This window comes from Ovis canadensis, chromosome 3 (genome assembly GCF_042477335.2).
Source record: "Ovis canadensis isolate MfBH-ARS-UI-01 breed Bighorn chromosome 3, ARS-UI_OviCan_v2, whole genome shotgun sequence".
In the NCBI taxonomy this organism is placed as follows: Eukaryota; Metazoa; Chordata; class Mammalia; order Artiodactyla; family Bovidae; genus Ovis; species Ovis canadensis.
In genome coordinates, this window is record NC_091247.1 from 187,064,088 (window position 1) to 187,083,626 (window position 19,539).

At 60.3% G+C, this 19,539-nt stretch overlaps 1 protein-coding gene across 1 annotated transcript in view; it reads right to left on the reverse strand.

Annotated features, from left to right (window-relative positions):
* Window positions 1–5,021: 5,021 nt before the first annotated feature.
* Window positions 5,022–19,539, reverse strand: part of ELFN2 (extracellular leucine rich repeat and fibronectin type III domain containing 2) — a 45,181-nt gene continuing 30,663 nt past the window's right edge. Inside the window, exon 3 of the mRNA XM_069581193.1 lies at window positions 5,022–8,196. Within this exon, the coding sequence (XP_069437294.1) occupies window positions 5,263–7,737 (2,475 nt within the window). The 5' untranslated portion in view covers window positions 7,738–8,196 and the 3' untranslated portion in view covers window positions 5,022–5,262. The remainder of the gene's footprint in view (window positions 8,197–19,539) is intronic.

The window sequence follows — 19,539 nt, forward strand, 5'->3', positions numbered from 1 at the left end:
CATGTGTCTAGTGGGATGACACCACGAGGCCCCCAGCAGCTAGGCTTGGGGCAGGGAAAGTGACCCTTAGTTCCCAGCTGGCCCACGTGCTGTCTGGGGAACACACTTATTTCCTTGACCATGGGCGAGGACTTGCCCATTTGATAGGCCCCCTTCCTTAACCCTGCGTGTGAGGCTCTGGTGAGAAAGGGAGATGGGAACTGGCTACCAGAAACTGGAGGCGCTGGGATCCCAACTTGCAGAGGGAAGGGGTCAACATTCAACAAAGACCTTCGTCCTGTTGTTTTAAATAAGAAATTTATTGCAAATATAGAAATTGATTCTCTCCATACAGGAATCTCCGAGTTGAGGAAAACAATTTCGTGCCATTCAGTTTAAAACAGGAAATAGGGAGGAGGGAGAGGCAGATACAGGGAAGAGAAAATAAATGAAGTTACCCCTCCCCCCACCCCAAAAAGAAGAAAAGGAGAGTTCCGGCCCCGCCACGGGAAGAAAGGTCCACACACAGCTGGGGTTCACAGGTTCGTAGCCCGGGGCCAGGAGCCCAGCTCTGCAGGACCCAAACCAGGTGCCAAACCATGGGACGGGATGGAGGGGCTGGTGGCTCCAGGGCCAGGGTGGGGGGCGGCGGAGGAAGCCAGGGGACAAGAGTGGACCCCCCTCAGCCCTGCCCAGCCCTGTGCTTGTTTGGCAAGGGGCAGGTAAAGGAAGGAGAGGCTGACCAGACCCTCTCAAGCCCACCCCATTCCACCCCCTTTCCTCTCCCTACTTCTCGGCAGCAGTGATGGACCTTAATGGGGGACTCAGTGGCAAGCATGAGAACAAGGAGTCTAATACCGGCTCTGTCTTAAAGGTGGGAGGACAGACGAGGAGCACGGCAGCTCCTAGGACTGAGGTGGCTGTGGAGCAGAGGTCTCAGCAGAGAGGGGACCAGCACTGCCGTCAGGCAAGCCCCAAACTTCACTCTGGCCTGGCGGGCAAACTTCAGGGGGGGGCCCTTAAGCCCTGTGGGCCTCTCACACCCCCAGGCTTCCTCATGCCTGACCACCCATCCACCACCTCAGAAAGAAGGCCCCCACTCCCTCCTCACGAATGTGGTGGGATGCTGCTGAATCCTGGGGTCCTTGCAGGGCAGGGCCAGAGTAGTGGAGGTCACCGGAGGAGGTACGTGGGGGCATCCAGCCCCTTCTAACCACCTCACTTCTCCCCGCTCTCATGTCATCCTCCCCTGGACAGCGGGCTAGTCCTCTGGCTCTGTCCTTCAGAGCGTGACTCCCCTGCCCTGAGGGCTCCCCCGGCCCCTCTCCACTCTATTCTCCCGATTTTTAATTCTCTGTGCATTTTGTGGCTGTCCCTTCACTGCATGTAAGCCCCTTATAAGCTGGGACCTGTCACTCTTGTCCCCCATGTCTGGCCCCTTTCCTGGCCTTAGTATGTTTGGAGACCCTAGAAGATTTCTTTCCTTCCCCCTCCCTGTGCTTCTGCTTCCCCATCTGTTAACATGTTCAGGACAGGAGGGGTGCAGGTGGGCGACTCCTCGCTAGGAACCTCAGAGCCCTTCGGCCAGGCTCAGACTCTTCTCCCTGCCTCTCTGGGACTCTGCAGACCTCCTCTTCCCAGGTGGGTCTTTCTACTCCAACCACCCCCCACCCCCCAACCCCGGCCCTGGCAGACAGTCCCTTCCCAGCCTGGACACAGACCACCACCATCCTCCTGCTCTGTCCCCTAGGAGGGGTCAGGGGCAAGGAGCCTCTGGGGGGCCAACACAGGCTCCTCCTGTGGAGAGGAGACAAGCCCGAGACCCCGAGGAGGTGGCCACCCCAGACTAAGCTTTCTTCTTGCCAGACCCCTACTTTTCACTTTTGGAAGGCTATTAGCTCCAACAGAGGGGTCACAGTCCCTACTGCATTCTCTAGGAGACCATGCGTGCCCCTTCCTGGGGATAGGTGCCAAGGAAGCTCCTGTGAAGGTTTATTCAGAGGCCCGCCAACTTCCAGAAGGTCCAGGGTGCAGCACGCAACCCCACTCCACCAGGCCCCCCTGTCCCCCTCCTCCCCGGGAAACCCCCCCTTCCCTTCTCTCTCGGTTGCATGCCCTCCTGGCCTGCCCAGGCCATGGCCCCGGGGTCCACCGTGCTCATCACCATTACAAACACAGGACCCTGGCCAGCCAGATTCCTGGACGTAAATGTTCACCAGTCTTTTGTGAATATTTTGCCCTGAACAGGACACAGGACATAGATACAGGAAAGCCTCTGGAGTGAGCAACAGTGTGTGCCCCCCTCCCCAGAGCTTTGGCCTGGCCTGGGCACCTAGGAGGTTGTCTTATTCTGCTTCATAGACCTGTGTGCCCTGGGCTGTGAATGTGGATTCACCTCCTGAAGTGGAAGACCCTTGCGGTTAAGATGGGGACCTATCCTCTGAAGCCCCCAAAGCCAGCCTATCTGAGGTTTTTATAGGTCACCTTCAGCCAGGAATGACAGGGGATTGAGGGGAGCTCTGGCTCCTGCTGCAGGATTCCTCCCCGTGGGCAGCAGTGCTGTCCCCAGGCCACCCTCAAGGGAGGGGCTCCCCCTATGGGTTCTTCCTTCAGGGCCCCAAGCCCCTCCTTGTAGAGCCACCCATGAAGCCCCAAGCTCTTGGCCTCCTGTACTCAGCAATATGACTCACTCTCCCGACAGGCAAATCACCAGACTCCTCCCTTTTGGGGACCTCCCACGTCATCTGCAAAATGGGAGCAAGTGGGATAGAGGAGTAGTCCCCCCAGGTGCCCTTCCCTGGGGCTGCCCTTCCCTGGCCAGGAAGAGGCTGATGGGAGGAGGGGAGGCGGCACTTGTGGGCTGGCCCTGATGTCCAGAAAGACAGGAGGTGGGTCGGCGGGCGGGGGGGGGGGGGCGTGTTTTTGGTGGCACCTGTTTTGGGTCATTTGCAGAGTGGGCCCCTCCCTGGGTTTCAAGAGCTGCTTGTCAGATCACAACAGAGGGAATGTGGGAATGGGAGCGCGGCGGGGAGGGAGGGCGGGCCAGGGAGTCTGGACAAACTGGCACATACACGACAGATGTTTGCTCAGAAAAATACAGTAAAATCGTCATGCAAATATAACAGGGAATCTGCTTTCTCACATCACTGGCTTCTCTGCTTGCTTTTCTGTTTCATCACTTCAGTGTGAGGAGAGGTTGGGGGCAGGTTTTGGGGAGTTGGGGGAGGTCTGCTCTGCATATCCATGCTGGCCCCCTCCCCTCCACTCCCCCAGGAGAACAGTCCTTTCTTTGCAAATGTCACCCCAAAGTGAGCCCCAGGCTTGGTCTGTCCCCTAAGTGGGGCTCAGTTGAGCCCTAAGGCCCCTTTTCCCTCCACTGTCCTCCCCCAGGAAGGTCGCTGGAGCCCACCACCCAGGGAATGGCACTAGCTTTCCTGGTCAGAATCCCCTCCACAGTATAGGTCTTGGTCCCATCCAGCACCCACCCTCACCCCACAGTCACACCCTTAAAACTCAAGAACCCAGCTGAGTGACAGGCCAAAAGCAGGAGTGTGAGGAGAGCCCAGTGGGCTCCTTCCACTCCTGAGGTGGGTGGGGTACCAAGGGGCACATGGGCAGGTGGGCAAAGCCAGAGTCATCTCACTCCCCACTGGCCCACCTCTCATCCACAGGTGCAGGGGAGCTGACTCCGGCCCCTCAGCACCCTGACAGTGTTCAAGACAGTCTCCAAGATAGTCTCAGGACCCCAGATCCGCCCCTTAGAGCTGACCCCAGGAAGCCTCCAGCTCTTGAAAAAGGCAGCCACCCCATCTGGCCCTGCCCTCCCTCACCGCCCTCTGCCACCCACACTGACTGAGAGAGAACCCCCAGAAGCCCAACGGTCCCAACTGCCAGGCTCTGGGTTGCCATGGCGACAGAGGCAGGCCAGGGAGGGGGAGGGGCCCCAGGAACCCAGCCTGCTCCTTCCCAGTAGGGGTATGGGGGTGCTCACTGTTTGTGCTTTGTTCGATGTTGGGTGGGGGTCAACATGGGAGGAGCGGCCATTTCCATGGAAACATGGGGGCCTCTCAGACCAGTGGGTAAGGTGGGGATAGGCAGCCAAGAGGGTGTGAGTGGAAAAACCCCAGAAGGTCCTCCTTCCGCTGGGCAGGCTGAGATGCTGCCCAGAGAGCCCACAGCAGGGCTCTGGCAGGTGGGAGGCCAGGATGTAGGGGCAGAGGCAGGAAGGCCCCCAGTGGACTCCACCCCCCGGCTGCTCTCAGGTATCACAGTTCACTCCTGCCCTTCTGGGATGAGGAGGGGTCTTGGAGGCCCAGAGAGGCTGGGGGGCCAGGGTGTGGAGGCCTGCACCTGAGATGCGGAGGCCGCTGGCCCAGCCGCTCTCCTCAGACCCCATCGACAGCTCCCAGGCTACTTGGAAGACACTTGAAGGGGGCTGGTGGACCGTCCCATGCCTGCACCTCCCCTATGACCAGGACCTCCCACTTCTCCTGGGTGCTGGCATCAGGGGGCAGAGAGCCCCCCACAGCCGCCCATGATGAATCACACTTCCACGCTCTGGGGGCATGGCCATGAGCCTTTCTAGAAAGGAAAAGCACCTGCCTGACCCTCAGCTCCAGGAGACCACAGCTCTGGAACCGGTAGTGGATGGACAGAGGGTGAGGGCCCCAGAAGAGCCACTGGGGGACTGGGGGACAGCACTGGGCTGGGAAACTGGGAGACTGCCTCTCACCTGCCACGTGACTCCCTTCCTCTGGGCCTTGGTCTCCCCATCCATAAAGGGAGAAAACGATGCCCAATGTCCATATGCTACTGTCTCCCAGAAACCTGTCCCCCATCTGGGGGGACCCACTCCCCGCCCCAAGAGAGCTTGGGTCCATCTCCACCCCAGGCTCCTTTACCCCAAAACCTGTCCCTAGTCCCAGAGCCCCAGACCCCACACCCTCTTCTGGCTTCCTCGTCTGCCCCTCCCCCCTCCCCCGCCCCCAACCCAGCCCGCACACCCCGGCAGAGTCCCTGGGCAGCACAGTAAAGACCACTGGTTTCGGTATCAGTGTGTAAACTTTAAGGAGAACATGTCTTTGTTTTCCTGTCCGTTATTGTCGGGTGGTGGTTGTTCACAGTCAGGTGGTGGTCAGGTGTGTGCGTGGGTGCGTGCGTGCGGGTGTGCGTGTGCGTCCACTCCTCGGCCCCCAGCGCGCCCCGCCCGGCCGCCCCGGCCCTTCCCCGCGTGCCCCTGGCCCGCCCCCTCCAACCTCACCAGGGTCGGGGGTGGGGAGAGGGTCACAGCTTCTGCTGGGCCGAGACCCCCTTCCAGTAATCGAGGATGTCATGCAGGTCCTCGTCCTTGGCGAACTGGACCTTCTTGCGCAGGGCGTGGCCGGCGGCCATGTACACCTCCTCCCGGTGGTGCTTCTTGTAGGGCCGGAAGCGTTCCCAGATCTTGTGCGTGCTCTCGGACGAGTACTCAGGGCTGGAGGAGTAACCTGAGTAGTAGTGTCTGGGGGAGAGCTGCGAGTAGGTGGAGTCCCGCTTGGTGCGGGTCAGCGGCTTGAGGAAGGACACACGCTGGCTCAGGCTGTCGGTGCCCTCCTCGTAGTACAGGGCCGGGAAGCTGTGCCGGTGCTCGCTGCAGTGGTAGGCGGGCTTCACCTCCAGGTGGTGGACGGTGCCGCCCCCGCCGCCGCTACTCCCGCTGCTGCTGGCCGGCACCAACGGGAGCCGGTCCAGCGGGCTGTTGAGGGGGCTGCCCTTCTCGATGTACTTGGAGTCGCCCTTGGCCAGCCCCGGTGTGGCCGGATGATCCGGCACGTCCAGGCTGAAAACCTTGGCGCTCTTGATGGAGCCGCTGGAGGAGACGCTGCAGGTCTTTCGAGCCACGGCGGCATCGGCGCTCAGCTGGCGCTGCAGCGGGTGATGGGAGCCCTCCTTATAGGGGGGCGAAAGGAAGCTGGGCCGCTCCAGCACCCCAGGAACAGGGGTGGCAGTGGAGGAAGTGGTGGAGGCCGCAGGGAGGGACTGGCACTCGAAGGCCATCTCAGGGTCCCCACCACCACTGCCACTCCCCAGGAAAGAGGCCGAGTCCAGCTTGAGGGCATCGATGCAATTGTTAATGATCTGGTTGACCTTGTCCACCTCCTTGGCGATGGTGGAGATCTCAGCGGCCGAGCCCTGGCCGTTCTCCAGCTCAGGGAGGTCGTCCTCCGGCCGTGCCAGGCCCTCGCTGCCCGTGCCTGTGCGCACCTCGATATAGTTGCCCTTGGTGGCCCCCTTGGGCGTGTCCAATCCAGCCTCCAGCCCCTTGGAGGCAGTGGGCAGCTTCTCCCCGATCATGGAGGGGATGGAAGACATTCGGGACACGGGCAGCACGGGGGGCTCGCCCAGCTTCTGGGCGGCGTGGACCGCAGAGCCGGCGTCCACATCCGCCCCATAGCGCATCTCCAGGATGGTTTTCTTGACCTTGACTGACTTCTGCTTCTCCTCCTGCATGCGTCGCTTGCGCAGGCAGTAGTAGACGGCTCCCAGCACGATGACCATGCCGAAGAGGCAGCCCAGGATGGTCATGATGTAGTGGGTGGTGGTGGAGGTACTGGGTGCCAGGTCGCCGGGCACTGGGTCCCTGGTGGTGAAGGTCAGGCAGGTGTGGTTGAAGCGGCGGCTGTTTCGCAGTGAGGTCACGCAGAAGGTGTACTCGGTGTGCGCCCGCAGCTTGTCCAGCGTCACGATCTCCTTCTTGTTCTTGAGTGTCATGACGTCGGAGAAGTAGCTGTTGTTGTATTGGACCAGCACGTACATCTTGCTGTACGGGTGTGGGATGATGACCACCAGGGTGGCTGAGGTGAAGGTGACCTGGTGCAGCTTGATGGCTGGCCCCGCTGATGCATCTGTGGTGGACGAGGCTGGCGGCTCCACCGACAGGATCTCGTCGGGGCTGAAGCCTGAGTTCTCATCAGGCTCCCTCTGGGTGTCAGTGGAGTAGGGCGTGGGGTGGCTCGCAGGCCGGGCGGGCAGCGAGCCATTTCGGCACTTGGCCTGGAGCACGGTGATGGCGTTGAGGCTGTGGTAGGGCCGGGGCACCAGCAGTGGGTAGCCGGCGAACTCACGTGGCGACTCGCACTGCAGGCGGTCATAGTTCTTGGTTACATTGTTGAAGACCACAAGCCAGGCCAGGAAGCCGAAGAGGTCGCACTCGCAGTTGAAGGGGTTGCCGGCCAGCTCGCACACCATGAGGCTGGCCAGGCTGGCGAAGGTGGCGCCGTCGAGACGGCTGAGGCGGTTGGAGGACAGGTCAATGCTGATGAGGCTCGGGCACTCGGAGAAGGCGGCGGGCGTCACCACCTCAATGAGGTTGTGCTGCACGAAGAGGAACTGCAGGCGGCCCATGCCCCTCAGCATGCCCTCGGTCAGGTTGCTGAGCTTGTTGTAGCCCAGCTGCAGCACCTGCAGGCTCGACTGGCCCAGGAAGGCGCCGTCCTCGATGTAGGAGATCTCGTTCTTGGTGAGGTTGAGGTCGGTGAGGTTCCCGAAGCGGTTGAGCGAGGAGTAGAGCACGGCCTTGAGCTTGTTCTCGTTGAGCCGCAGGTCGTGCACAGTGCTGTTGATGTGCTGCGGGATGGTCTCATAGGGCGGCTGGTTCTGGCTGCAGATGGCCAGCCACACGTACCCCTTGTCGCCCTCGATGAGCCAGCAGTCGGCGCGCACGGTTCCCGGCCGGCACACGCACAGCAGCGCGGCCGCACACAGCCCCAGGCGCAGCATGGCTCCAGCCACGGCCCCCTCTCAGGCCTGGCTCAGGGTGGGGGGCCGGGGCGCCGGGGGGCCTAGTGGCCAGAGGTCGGGGCCAGCAGCACAGTCCTCCCTGGGGCTGCCACCATCTTTGGGGGGACCCCCAGCTCGGGGGCCCCAGGTGAGGCGGGCACGGCCAGTGCCAACCGTCAGGGGCCCTTCTGGGGTGCTACCCACAGTCGCCGGGCACCAGAGCCAGACCAAGGCCAGGGGGGCTGCGGGCCCCACAGCCTGCTTCCCCGAGGTGCTCCTTTCCTGCCAGGAAGATGCCCAGGTTCTCGGGGCTTGACTTCCTCCGCCTCTTCCTCTTCCTCCTGGGGCTCTGGGCTCAGAATTTCAGACGATTCCCACAGGAGGCTGGAGACTGGGACTCTGAGGGGGGTGCACGAAAGGCAGGGACAGGAAGGAAGAGACCCGTCTGTCACCTGGTTCCTGAAAGGCAGCACCGAGAGGGCAACAGATCAGCGTGAAGGCTCAGGGCAGCCCTCTAAGCTCCAGCGCAGGCCCCTGGCCCCACTCCCACCCCCTCCCAGGGTGTCCTGTGCCAGCAGCACTCTGGGTCCCTGTTACATAAAAGGAGGGGGGTGGCAGGGGGGCAAGAGGGGGAGGAGGGGGCCAGAGGATCTGGGAGGAGGGAAATCAAAGAAACAAGAGGGAGGAGGGAGGGGACAGTGTCTGAAGCCAGGAGACAAGGAAGGGAGACTGGAGACTTAACAGGGCAGGGGCAGATACATGCACGTGTCAGCATCGTCGCGTCCACACTCGTCCACCTGCCCGCACAAAGACCCACATGCCCCCACGCGAATCCGAACTGCATAGCAAGCTCACATAGACAGGTGCGCACAACCACACACACACACACTCACAAGCACACCTACGGTCTTGTGTACCACAACAGGCCCGTACACACATGGTACACACACGTACCCGGGCAGCCACCCTCCAATCCAGAAAAGAATTAAGGAGCCCAGCAAAATGCCTCCTCTCCTCCATGCCCAAAGATAAATAATTCATTTGTTGTGTAACTGCTCTTGTTCCAAAAATAATTCCCTTGTCTCGGCTTTCATGGGGGAGGAGGGGCAGCAGAGCAACATGGTTGTGAGCCCCCCAGGCAGGGGGTGCACAGCGGCTGGGGTCTCCCGCAGTGGGAGGGCAGGAGATGAGCTCTTCTTATAGCAAAAGTAGAGCCGAGGGAAAGAGAGGGCGAGTCTGGGAACCCAGACACACTCCCAATAGCCCCTCCTCATAGTGTTTTCCAGTAGGGGGCACCCCCAACCCTGATCCTGTAGGGGTTGCCTCAGGCAGAAGACAGAGGCATTAGGAATGCCCAGGCATCTCCTCAGTGGCTGGAGAGTTAGAGGCCCAGAGAGGGGCAGTGACCTGCCCAGAGTCGTATACTGCAGCCTGGGTCACGGCCAGGATCAAGGCTCCTGAGCCAGCAGCATTCCGGCCTGGAGCCCCATCCACCCTGCTCGATTAGTCAGATGGACTGCACCACCTCTGAGTCTTGTCTCCACATCTATAAAGTGGGGACCAGGCCCCTGCCGGGCCTTTGACGGGGGGAGAAGTAAAGTGAGCCATGTTGCCCATGCTCGACTTTCAGGGGTCAGGGGAGGCTGTGCAGGGCTCCCAGCCCGCAGACCCTCAATTTCGTGAATTTCAGTCTAGGGGGGACTTGCCCTGGTCTCCCAGCAAGCCAGACACGGCCCTTCACCCAGATCAGTCTCTCACACCCAGCGCTCTCCTGGCTGTGGGAAGAACTCAGCCCTCCCTCCGTCCGTCCTGGGCACTGGCCAGGGATGTGGAGATTAAGCCAGAGAAACCCATGTTTGGATCAAGGAAGCCAAAGACTGTTCACAAGGGCCGCCTCTGCCTCCCGCTCCTCCTCCCGGGAAACTCCAGGAAAGAGAGCGCTTTAAGAAAAAATGTGAAACCTTTGCTGTTAAAAGCAAAACCAATTTACAGCCCTGAGCCCCAGAGGGCTGGAACTGAGGAAAGGGAAGTGGAGATGGAGAGAAGTCCCCAGAGCAGCGCAGGCAGGCAGTTTCCATTGAGGTGGCAAGTGAACAGGGCATCCAGATGTCCCATCAGATGGAAGGCTGATGCAGCATGAGAGGCTGTGATTATCACAGTTGCCACAGGGGGTCAGCCTCACACCTCCTCGACAACCCCCCTGCCCCCACCACCAGTCCCTGGGCCAGCTCAGGCTGAGAGGCCAGATGGGGGCTGGGGAGGAGGTAACCACGAGGCTGCGGGTCAAGATGGGGTCCCCAGGCAACAGAGAGCATTTTTGTCCTTGGCTCTGCCAAGCACATTCTCAGGGCTGGAGTCAGGAGAACTGGGCTCCCTTCTGACGTGGCAGCTGGCTCCCAGGGGGCCTCAGGCCAGTCCTACCCTTCTGGGGCCTCACTGCCCTACCCCGCCAGGCAGAGAGGTTGAACCACAGGGGGCTGACTGGCCAGGTCTGTCCTGTCGAGGACCCTCCGTCTGCGCCTCCACCGGCTGGGAACGTCTGGGGACCGCATCTGTATGCAGGTGATGTGCAGGTGTGCATTGGTGTGTATGAGGAGACAGGTGTGCAGGCCAGCGTGTGCACACTCATGCCCATGTGCACAGGTCATGTGCCCGCCTGGCCAGCTACAGGAGTGAACAGCAGGGTAAGAAGGGGCTATCTGTGAGTGGAGGGGTGGGAAGGGATGCATGTGGGCCATCTCATGGAAACGCAGGCACGCTCCTGCCTGTATGTTGACATGTTAATAAGCACGTGTGTCCCACATGAATGCGTGTGTATGTATGCACATGCGCAACTTTAGCCGCATCAGGCCCCCCCTCCCACCCTCAGATCTGAGTTGCTCAAAGCGGAACCCACTCAGGCAAACCTAGCAGCTAGCAGGCAGGCAAAGCTGGCCAGACTCTTGGAAATCCCAGGCCAAGCTGAGGGTGTGGGAAGAGGCAAAGGGGAGGGGAGTGGAATAGGCGAAGGGGCCCAGGCTTGAGAGAGGGCCGGGGCAGGGCGGGGGGCGCACTAGCCCTGCCCTGCATCCTCCCTTCCCAAACAGTCCAAGGGGTACAGTGGCACCTGTGCCCCTAGCCTAGCCCCTCTGAGCTCTGCCCACCTCGGCCCTCAAGGTGACCCCGCCCTCTCTCCTGCTCCTCCTGGTGTCCAGCTCCCCCTCCTTCCCCCATGACTCAGAGTGGGGAGGAGGCTCCCCATTACCCCGTCCCATCGTCCCATGTGCGTCAGCTGCCTGTCCCTGACCCGGGCTGCCTGCCCACCACCCGTCGAGGCCTGACGCAGCCAGGGAGGGGGAACGGCAAGGCCGCTAAGGCGCTGACAGCAGCACTTGGCCCCCCGCCCGGCTGCACACCCACTCGAGGTGTGGGGAGGGGCGTGCTGTCGGGCCTCGGGCTGACGGTTCTGGGGGCCGGGCCCCGCCTGCTCCCACAGGAGTGATGCCCCAGCCCAGACACTAGTGGGAGGAACCAGGGCCCTATCCGCCCCCTCACCCCGCCCCACACGCCAGGGGCTGGTGAGGGAGAGAGGAAGTGAGGAGCTGCAGCCCAGAGGCGAGAGCTGAGGAGGAGGGAGAAGCCAGAATCTGGAGCCAGCTGAGCAGGGAGAGAGAGAGGAATAGAGATAAATGGAGAGGGAGCATGGGAGACGGAAGAATCGATCGGCAGAGAAGCACGGCGTGATGACAAATGGGGGGGGGGGGGTTCGAGGGAGGGCACACAGTCCAGCTGCCCACTCCGCCCACCCACCCAGGGGCCAGGGAGACAGATGAGCACTGAAGCCACCAAGATGCTGTCTGTGACCAGCCCGGGAGCGGGGTGGGGAGCGGCGGGAAGCGGCTGGTGGAAGCAGAGGCCTTTACTGCCCAGGATGCAACCGGTGCAAAACGTGGGAGGGTATGGTCACCCTGGGAAGCCAACTGTGGGCCAGTGGCCGGGCACCAGGGCTTGTGCAGCGAAGAGTAGGGGGCCCAGCTGACCTGGACCCCTCTTCTAGTGTCCTACCGTCGCCCCACTCCCATAGGTGTGGGTATTGAGCGAACTCTGGCCAGAGAGGGGGGCAGGCCAGCAGCTCTTCGAGGGTCTCTCTCCTGCCGCCACAGAGACGGAATGTGGCAAAGTTGGGGGCAGCATGCCATCGAGGGAGCCTGGGGACCCCAGTGCAGCAGGCTACACACTGCATGATGGCCGCTCTCATGTGGACACCCCTGCACAGAAGGAAGAGTCGGCGAGGCCCATGAGGGTCTGAGAGGAACCGAAGAGGGGCCGGGGGTCTCTGTTAGGAGCTGGGCCTCAGAACATCCAAGTCACTCTGGGCAGAGCCCTCCCCTCTCTCCAGGGCTCAGCACCCACCCTCAAGTCGCCGGTCATCCCTGATGGATTCTGTGCCCTGCTCCAGTGGCCAGGATTCAAGACTCCTCCATGGACTCAGAATCCTAGAACCTCTGAGCAGCCGGGACGAGGCATCCTGGCTCTGCCCAACCCCAGTCACTGTCAGAGGGGAAGCTGAGGCCAGGACTGGGGAGGGCACGTACGGCTGGTGGCAGGTCCACTCAGGACCCAGGGTTGCAGCAACAGACTCTGATATGCCAACCTCGAATCCTCTCTGGGACCTTACTCCCCCGACATGGGCCCCACCCCCCAGCTGCCCCAGGACACTGGGCATGGGCAAGTTTCTCTGCCTGGGAAGTGGGTTTGAATGATCCCTCCCTGCAAGGCTCCAGGGCAAGCATGCTGCCTAGTGCAGAGCAGGTGGCCTCAGAGAATGTTAGCTACCATCCTTCATGAGGCTCTTCTCATGATTTCCTCACAAGCCCATCAGGGTTCCCCCAGACTCAGGCTCCCTGAAGCCCTCGGTCACATCCCCCCAGACCCTTTCACTTCAGGCCGGCCACCAAGCCCCCCAGTCAGAGGGGAGCTTTGACCTCTCCACCCCAGGCTGTGGGGCTGGGAGGGTCAGGGGGTCATTGGGCCACTCCTCCTGCCTGGGCTGGGCGAGATGATGAACAGGGTAAGGGCCTGTGTGTCCCCAGGCTCAGGGCGGCTGGGGTGGGGGTGGGCAGAGGTCAGAAGGCAAGAGGTGGGGCCGCTGACTCTGAGACCTTGGGTCCTCTCCAGACCTCAGTTTTTCCACCTGTGTGGCAAGGTGAGTATCTCCCAGCCACCAGGGCTCCCAACAAAAGCCTAGGACACAGTGGAGACAAACACAGCCTCTACAGGGCAGGAAGCCCGGCGAATGCATAGCTCCCGCCCATAATGTCACACCCTTGTGGATGTTGGTAGGGTCCTGGGAGTCAATGGGGGAGAGGCCATGCGTGTTCGACCTCCCAGGAGCGGGACGTAAGGCTTAGCCAGGGAAATCTCATTTGCAGCAGCTGATCAGCCCTGGCACGGGCTTCTCCCTGAGCCGGCTGGCCAAGGCTCCCTGAGGTGCCACTGACACTGTCCTTGTGAACGCCATTACCCAGGATTAGGAGAGCCAAGGACCCCTGGGGTCCAGCCAGAACTCGAGGGGTAGGCGGCCACCTCACCTCTGCTGGAAGCACAGCACCAGGCTAGGGGTCCCAGAGGTTGGCTGCCACCGCTCTGCCCTCAGGGACAAAGCCTGCCGCCCCCTGGGAACTGGATACTGGGTCTTGTCACTGCCCCCACCTCACCAGGGCTCCTTGGGCAGGCTGCTCTGGGCCTTGCTTCCTCACCTGTGAAATGGGATAATTATACCTTTGCCCCTGAACTACTGTCTGGTAAATGAACCATCAGGATTTCAGGTACAAAGAGCCCCAGCTGCAAGACAGAGAGGAAAAGAAAAGCATGGATGTGGGAGGCCACGGGTCCTGAGAGTGAATGCTGTGCTGTGTGACACAGGGCACGTTAACTAACCTCTCGGGGCTTCAGTCCCTTTCCCATAAGAGCGACACAGCTAAACAGACTCATCTGCATCTGATATTTCACATTCCTTGAATCTCGTGTTAGCCCTGCATGGTTGGTGCTGTTGGCTTCATCTAACAGATGAAACACCAAGGCCCCCTCCTTCTCCAGCTTCCTCCAAAGAGCTGGGTCCATCACAGGGACTGGACATGTGGGCCATCTTGTAGGTTTCCTGCCCCTTGAGTAAACACCTCCCTCCCTACCAGGAAAGCATGTAAGAGTGGACCATCCGTAAACCGAGAGAGAATTCAACATATCCATTCATCAGGAGGTACTTAGTCCAGGCCACCTATGCTCCTCCAGTATCCCCAGGCAGATGCCCACCTCAGGGCCTTTGCACATGCTATTCTGCTTGGCATGCCCTTCCCCCAGTATCCACACAACCCCACTACCTCACTTCATTCAGGTCTCTGCTCAACTGCTCCCCTCAACCTCGCCCTCCCTGATACCAAATCTGAGATGATTCACTTGCTCTGGTCCCTTCAGAGCTCTCAGCAATACCAGACACCATTTAGCTCCTTGTCATTCCCTCCCCGCCCCCATCATAAAATAAAAGGAGGCTTTACCTTGTTCGAAACTGTAGCCTCCATGCCTAGAACAGGGTCAGGCATTTAGCAGGTGCCAGAACACGATGTGTGGAGTGACAGATCAGGGCTAGGGACAAGGACGAGGGACAGAAGGAGATCCTAGAGTCCCTGACTCTACTGAGTCAGGACTTGAACCATCAGCGGAAAGGGTTCCACTACTGATGCAGTGCTCACAGTGTGCAAGAAATGTGCTGAGCCTTCTCTTTAGCCTCATGGTTCTGCTGATGCCTCCTATCTCAGATGAGCAAACAGGCTCAGAGAGGTGCCATCATCTGCCCTAGACCACATAGCCGGGAACTTGAACTGGCCTGAGCTCTTAGAACTACCACACTTCCCAGGATCCCTGCAGATATGACTTCCCCTGACTTGAGTACCTCCAGGGACAGGGATCTCAGCACCCATCTGAGGCTACTGACTCCCTTCTTGAACAGCTCTGATTGTTAGAGGTTTGTTTATATTACAAAGCGAGACCTAGCTGCTGAACCCCTGTCCGCTCATTGGTCCCAGCCTGCCACTGGCCAGACACAGCCCATCTGGAGCCACTGCAGCCAAGAGCCCTCCTCAGAGGTCCTTCTGGTATTTGTTCAACTGCATCTCATGCTTCTGCCATCCACGTACCCAGCCTAAATGGCCTCAAGCCCTCTACTGCTCTTCATGCTCCATGGTGTCAAGCCCCACGCCCTTGGGTCCAGCCGTCCTGGGTCATGCTTGCTGTCAAGGTCCCTCCTAAAAGGGGTCACCTAGAGCTGAGCCTCAGCACCAGCATGGTTGGAGCAGTGACAGGCACCAGGGACCCTCTGCCTCACTAGCTTTGGCTCCCTGGTCGTTAGAGCAGGTGAACATGCACAGCAGTGTGTCCTCACCTCGTCCAAGATGCCAACCAAGCCCCCAGGCCCCCTCGCACATCCTGCCAGGCTGCCCCGATGCCCTCAGAACATCGTCAGGCAGCTCCGGGAAGTATCTGTTTTGGTTTCACCCGAGGTGCCGGGTTTCTGTCCACTCCCATTCAGTCACGTCTTGTTAGTCTCAGGCCTCCGTGCCAGCTGCTCCACATCTCGGGGGAGCTGGCTCCTGCCCCCTGACACCGTGGCACCCGCTCCCAGCTCCGTGCCCTCATGCACCAGGTGAGCAGGCTGTGCCAGCTGCATCCATGTCACAGGGAATCAGGGAACAGGCCCGCGGCTCAGCCCTGGGGTTGGGGGGGGCACGCTGTCCAACCAGCCACACACTCGCCCACGCTCTTACGCACCCACACAGCATCACTGCACACCCACTGTGTGCCTGGGATGTGTGTTATTGCAGACAGACTTGCTCTACCTTCACCGGGTTTCCAACTTACCCAAAAGAGCTTAGTAAGAACACGGCCACATCAACAGCAACAGTTACGGGGGTTAATTGGGTTGGCAAGGCCTCGATGCATCGTGCACCCATCTCCAAGAGGAGTAACCTCGGCCAGAGAAGGGGGCTGGGCTAGCTTGCTGTGCCACGCGCTGTTATGACACTCGGAGGGCAGGCTCTCTGTGTCACCTTGGGCAGGTCAGCGCCTTGCCCCCTCTGGGCCTCAGTTTCCTCATCTGTTTATAGGGAGAACAGCTGAGTGCTTGTGTCTCTCTGGTTTGCTGGGGCCACCCCCAGCCCTCTGTGACCACTCACTGGGTCATCTCCCAAGAGCCCCACTGGGGCCTGGGCTTCCCCTGCTCCCAGGGGTGTTGGATCTGTTGTTGGCACCAGTGCTGGGTCCAGACCTCCGTGGAACGAGGCAGGCAGGAGGATGGAAGGGCTTTGGGGAAACCACCCAGCAGCCTGCTAGGAGAGGCCCTGACACTGGTTCTGTGGGCAACTCTTCACATGGCCCACTCCCTGGTACCCACCCCCCGACCCTGAGCAACACACCATCCACCCCAGCCACCCCCAGGACTACTGTGTAGAGCATGTGACCCTCCTGCTCACAGCCAAGAATGACCTGTATTAAAAGTCTGTCTCCTAGTCCCACCGCAGGAGTCATCTCTGGCTTTCCCCGAATCCCCCAGGCCATTCAAGGGACTGCCTCCTCCATCTGACCTGTGATTCCCCAACTGACCCCTGCTTTCCCCCACCTGACCCTTGCCTCCCCACCTTGCCCCTCACCCCCACCTGGTCCCTGCCCTCCCCCATCTGGCCCTGCCTTCCCACCTGGTCCCTGCCGCTCACCTGGCCCCTGCCTCCCCCCACACCTGTCCTCTGCCTCCCCCACCTGCTCCCTGCTTGCCCCTTGGCCTTGGCTCCGGCACACCCCAGGCCCCGCTCAGCTGCAGCCCCGGGCACTACTCACCAGTCTCCACTGGACCCGCTCTTTCACCAGTGCCTGCGCACGCACGGCTGCCTCTGCCTGCATGGCCTCCATTCATTCATTCAATAAACATTTATGGAGCACCTACTATGTACCAGGCGCTGGCTAGGCCCACCCTCCCGGCTCTGCTCCCTCTCCAGGGCCCCAAGGGGTGAATATTTCCCTGTTTTCCAACACCCTCAGGGCTGCCCCGGGGCGGACTGGCACGGCTGGAGCCCACGGGGAGAAGCGGAGGCTCCGGGTGGCAAAGAGTGCAGCCCCGGGGGCAAAATGAAAACAGAGTCCTGGGCTGACACAGGTAGGCCTAAGCACTTCTCATGTGAACTCACTTAATCCTCTGCACAACCTCATGAGTCATGCTGTTTTTATTCCCACTTTACAGAGGAGGAAACTGAGGTTTCACAACTGCTACAAAGTGGCTTTGACCCTCCATGGCACCAGGCTCTGGGTCAAGACATACTATGAGTTCCTGTTTCATCTGGACAATGGCTTTAAAAATTTTTTTTGAATTACTTGCCAATGTTGATAACTTGGGAGATTTTATTTTTAAAATCCCCACTTCTGGAATGACTGGAAAACCTGGAAGAACTGGCTGCCCACCTTCTAAATCCCTGCGGAGACGGCGGATGGCGCGAGCCTCCCTGGTTCTGTGGCTCTGGGACACTCTGAAGGCATAGATCTTTTTGTGGGGATGGCAGGTCTCTGATTACGAATCTGGGGCTCAAGATCTCTGTAGTTCTTTGATCCTAAAAGTCTACTTGGCTTCTGTGTCACTGATGGTACAAGACTCCCTGGCCCATCCACAACCCTTGCTCACCTCCAAGCAGGCCACCGGAGTAGGGACCCCTAACCAGGAGAGCACCCCCACACCCCTGACCTGCCTGTCACCCTGCGTGGTCCCTGGCTCTTCAACAACGCTGTTCGATTTGCTGGGTCAAGTTGGGGGCTCCTGCTGGGGTTTGGGAGTAACGGGCTCCCAAATATGATTCCTACTCCATAAAATATTGCCAGCCAGGATGGGCTGAGGCTCCCACCAAGGCTGCTGTGAACACCAGGAGGCCTAAAGCCTTGGCTGCTCAAGCCACAGCCCAGAGCAGGTACTGCGGCAAAGGTCTCTGGGGCTTCTAGAATGGCCCCTTGCTCCTGCCCCTCCCCCAGAGCTCAGGTTCCCCTTGCTCTGCTCACCTGGGACTCCTGCCCACCCTCCCCACGGCCTCTCCCAGGCCGCCACCTGGGCTCATAGCTGGCCAGGGCCAGGCCCGTCCCAGGGTGACAGCCTATCACAGTCCTGAACCAGGTGGTCGCATGGGGTCCTTCTCCTAGCCCTGAGACTGGCTTCTCTGCATGGGTTGGGGGGGGGGGTGGGGGTGGGCATGGCTTGCAGGGGCCTGCAGCTGTGGCACCAGAGAACAAGGAAGCTCTGTTTGGGCAGGAGGAGCCCCGGAAGTGCCCAGGGGAGGGCCACCCCATGGACTGCCGGCTGCACAGAAACCACAGCCTGGGACACGTGTCCACCAAGTCTACGTGGCCAACCCATAGAGACTGGCCCTCCTTAGTGTTCTCCTAGAAGGACAGGCCACCTTCAACTCAAATCCCGGCCCTGCCACTGAATGAAGAGTGTGGCCCAGGCAAGCTACGTCTTTCCTCTGAGTCTCAGTCTCCTCTTCTGTAAAATGGGACTAGAAGGGCGCAACCTCAGAGGGTGGGAGAACGGAAGCTTTGGAGCAGGTCTGGCACATAGTAAGTGCTCATAGCTACGTCTAGAATGGGTATGATGGCCTGGCTCACAGGTGTGGCACAGTGGACAAACAGGGTCCCTGTGACCCATCGCTGCAGCAGTGGCAGGGAGGAAGGGATGAGGCCCAGCCCTGGACAGTGTCTGCCTTCCTGCCTGTTCCTGCCCCCTCAGAGACCTGCTCCCACCCCTGCCTTTAGCCTGCTCCCCAGCCTCGGTTTCTCTCCCGTTGCCAAAACACAATGGCTGTTATAATTAACGGATTATCTCAGTGCGACAGCTGTGGTCCTTTGAAAATTGGGTTGAATAACAAGATCCCGGCGTATGGTAATTTCTTTTCATCCCCTGCTCCCTCTTTCTCTCTCCCTCGCTTCAGCCTTGTTACGCATGCAAATGTTTCTTCCCCTTTCCCTCCTTCCCAAACACCTCCTCCTCCTTGGTGGCCCCTTCCTCCTCGGGATGGCATGGGGGACAGACCACAGTTCTGCTTCCTGGTGACAGCCAGGTGGGGGCTGGTCCTCCTGGGCCCCTCCCGTGCTCCTGGCGCTGGGCAGATTGCCTGACGCATGAGTCCCTACACCCCAGGATTGCTCCTTCCTGCCAGGCCACTCCCTCCTTGGGCTACTTTGCAGGGACCTTCCCTGAAGCCCTGGTCCTCACTCTCTGATCTTCCCAAACCTACTTCGCCACTCCTACTGCCCAGCATCTCTGCCCCTCCCAAGGCTTCTGTTAGCAGCTTGGTACCAACCACCATCTTCCTCCCACTGCCTTCTGGACCCCTCCCTGGCACGTGAAACTCCGCCTGTCCTCATCCATGACTGGACTCGCCTCCCACTGCCCACCTGCTCCCCCACCCCTGCTCCTCTCCCCTGTCCCTGAGCCAGGCAGGAGCATCCCCACGTGCCCACACCTGGGTGGTCTTGGCGTACGCCCTCCCACTGCTCCTGTCCCGCTGCAGTCTCCTTCCTCACCCCAGGTGAATTTCTCAATCTGCATGCTCAAGGGTCTCCCTGCCTCCACTCTCAGCACCCCCTCCACCCAGCAGAGGAGGAGCATTCTAAACGTACATCGGAGCATGGTGCTCCCTTGCTCAAAAGCCTTCACCGGCTCCCGTACTAATCTGGGAAATTCCCAACAAGGATCATCTGAAGCTCAGCCTCTGGGGTCTTGCGGAGCTGGTTTCC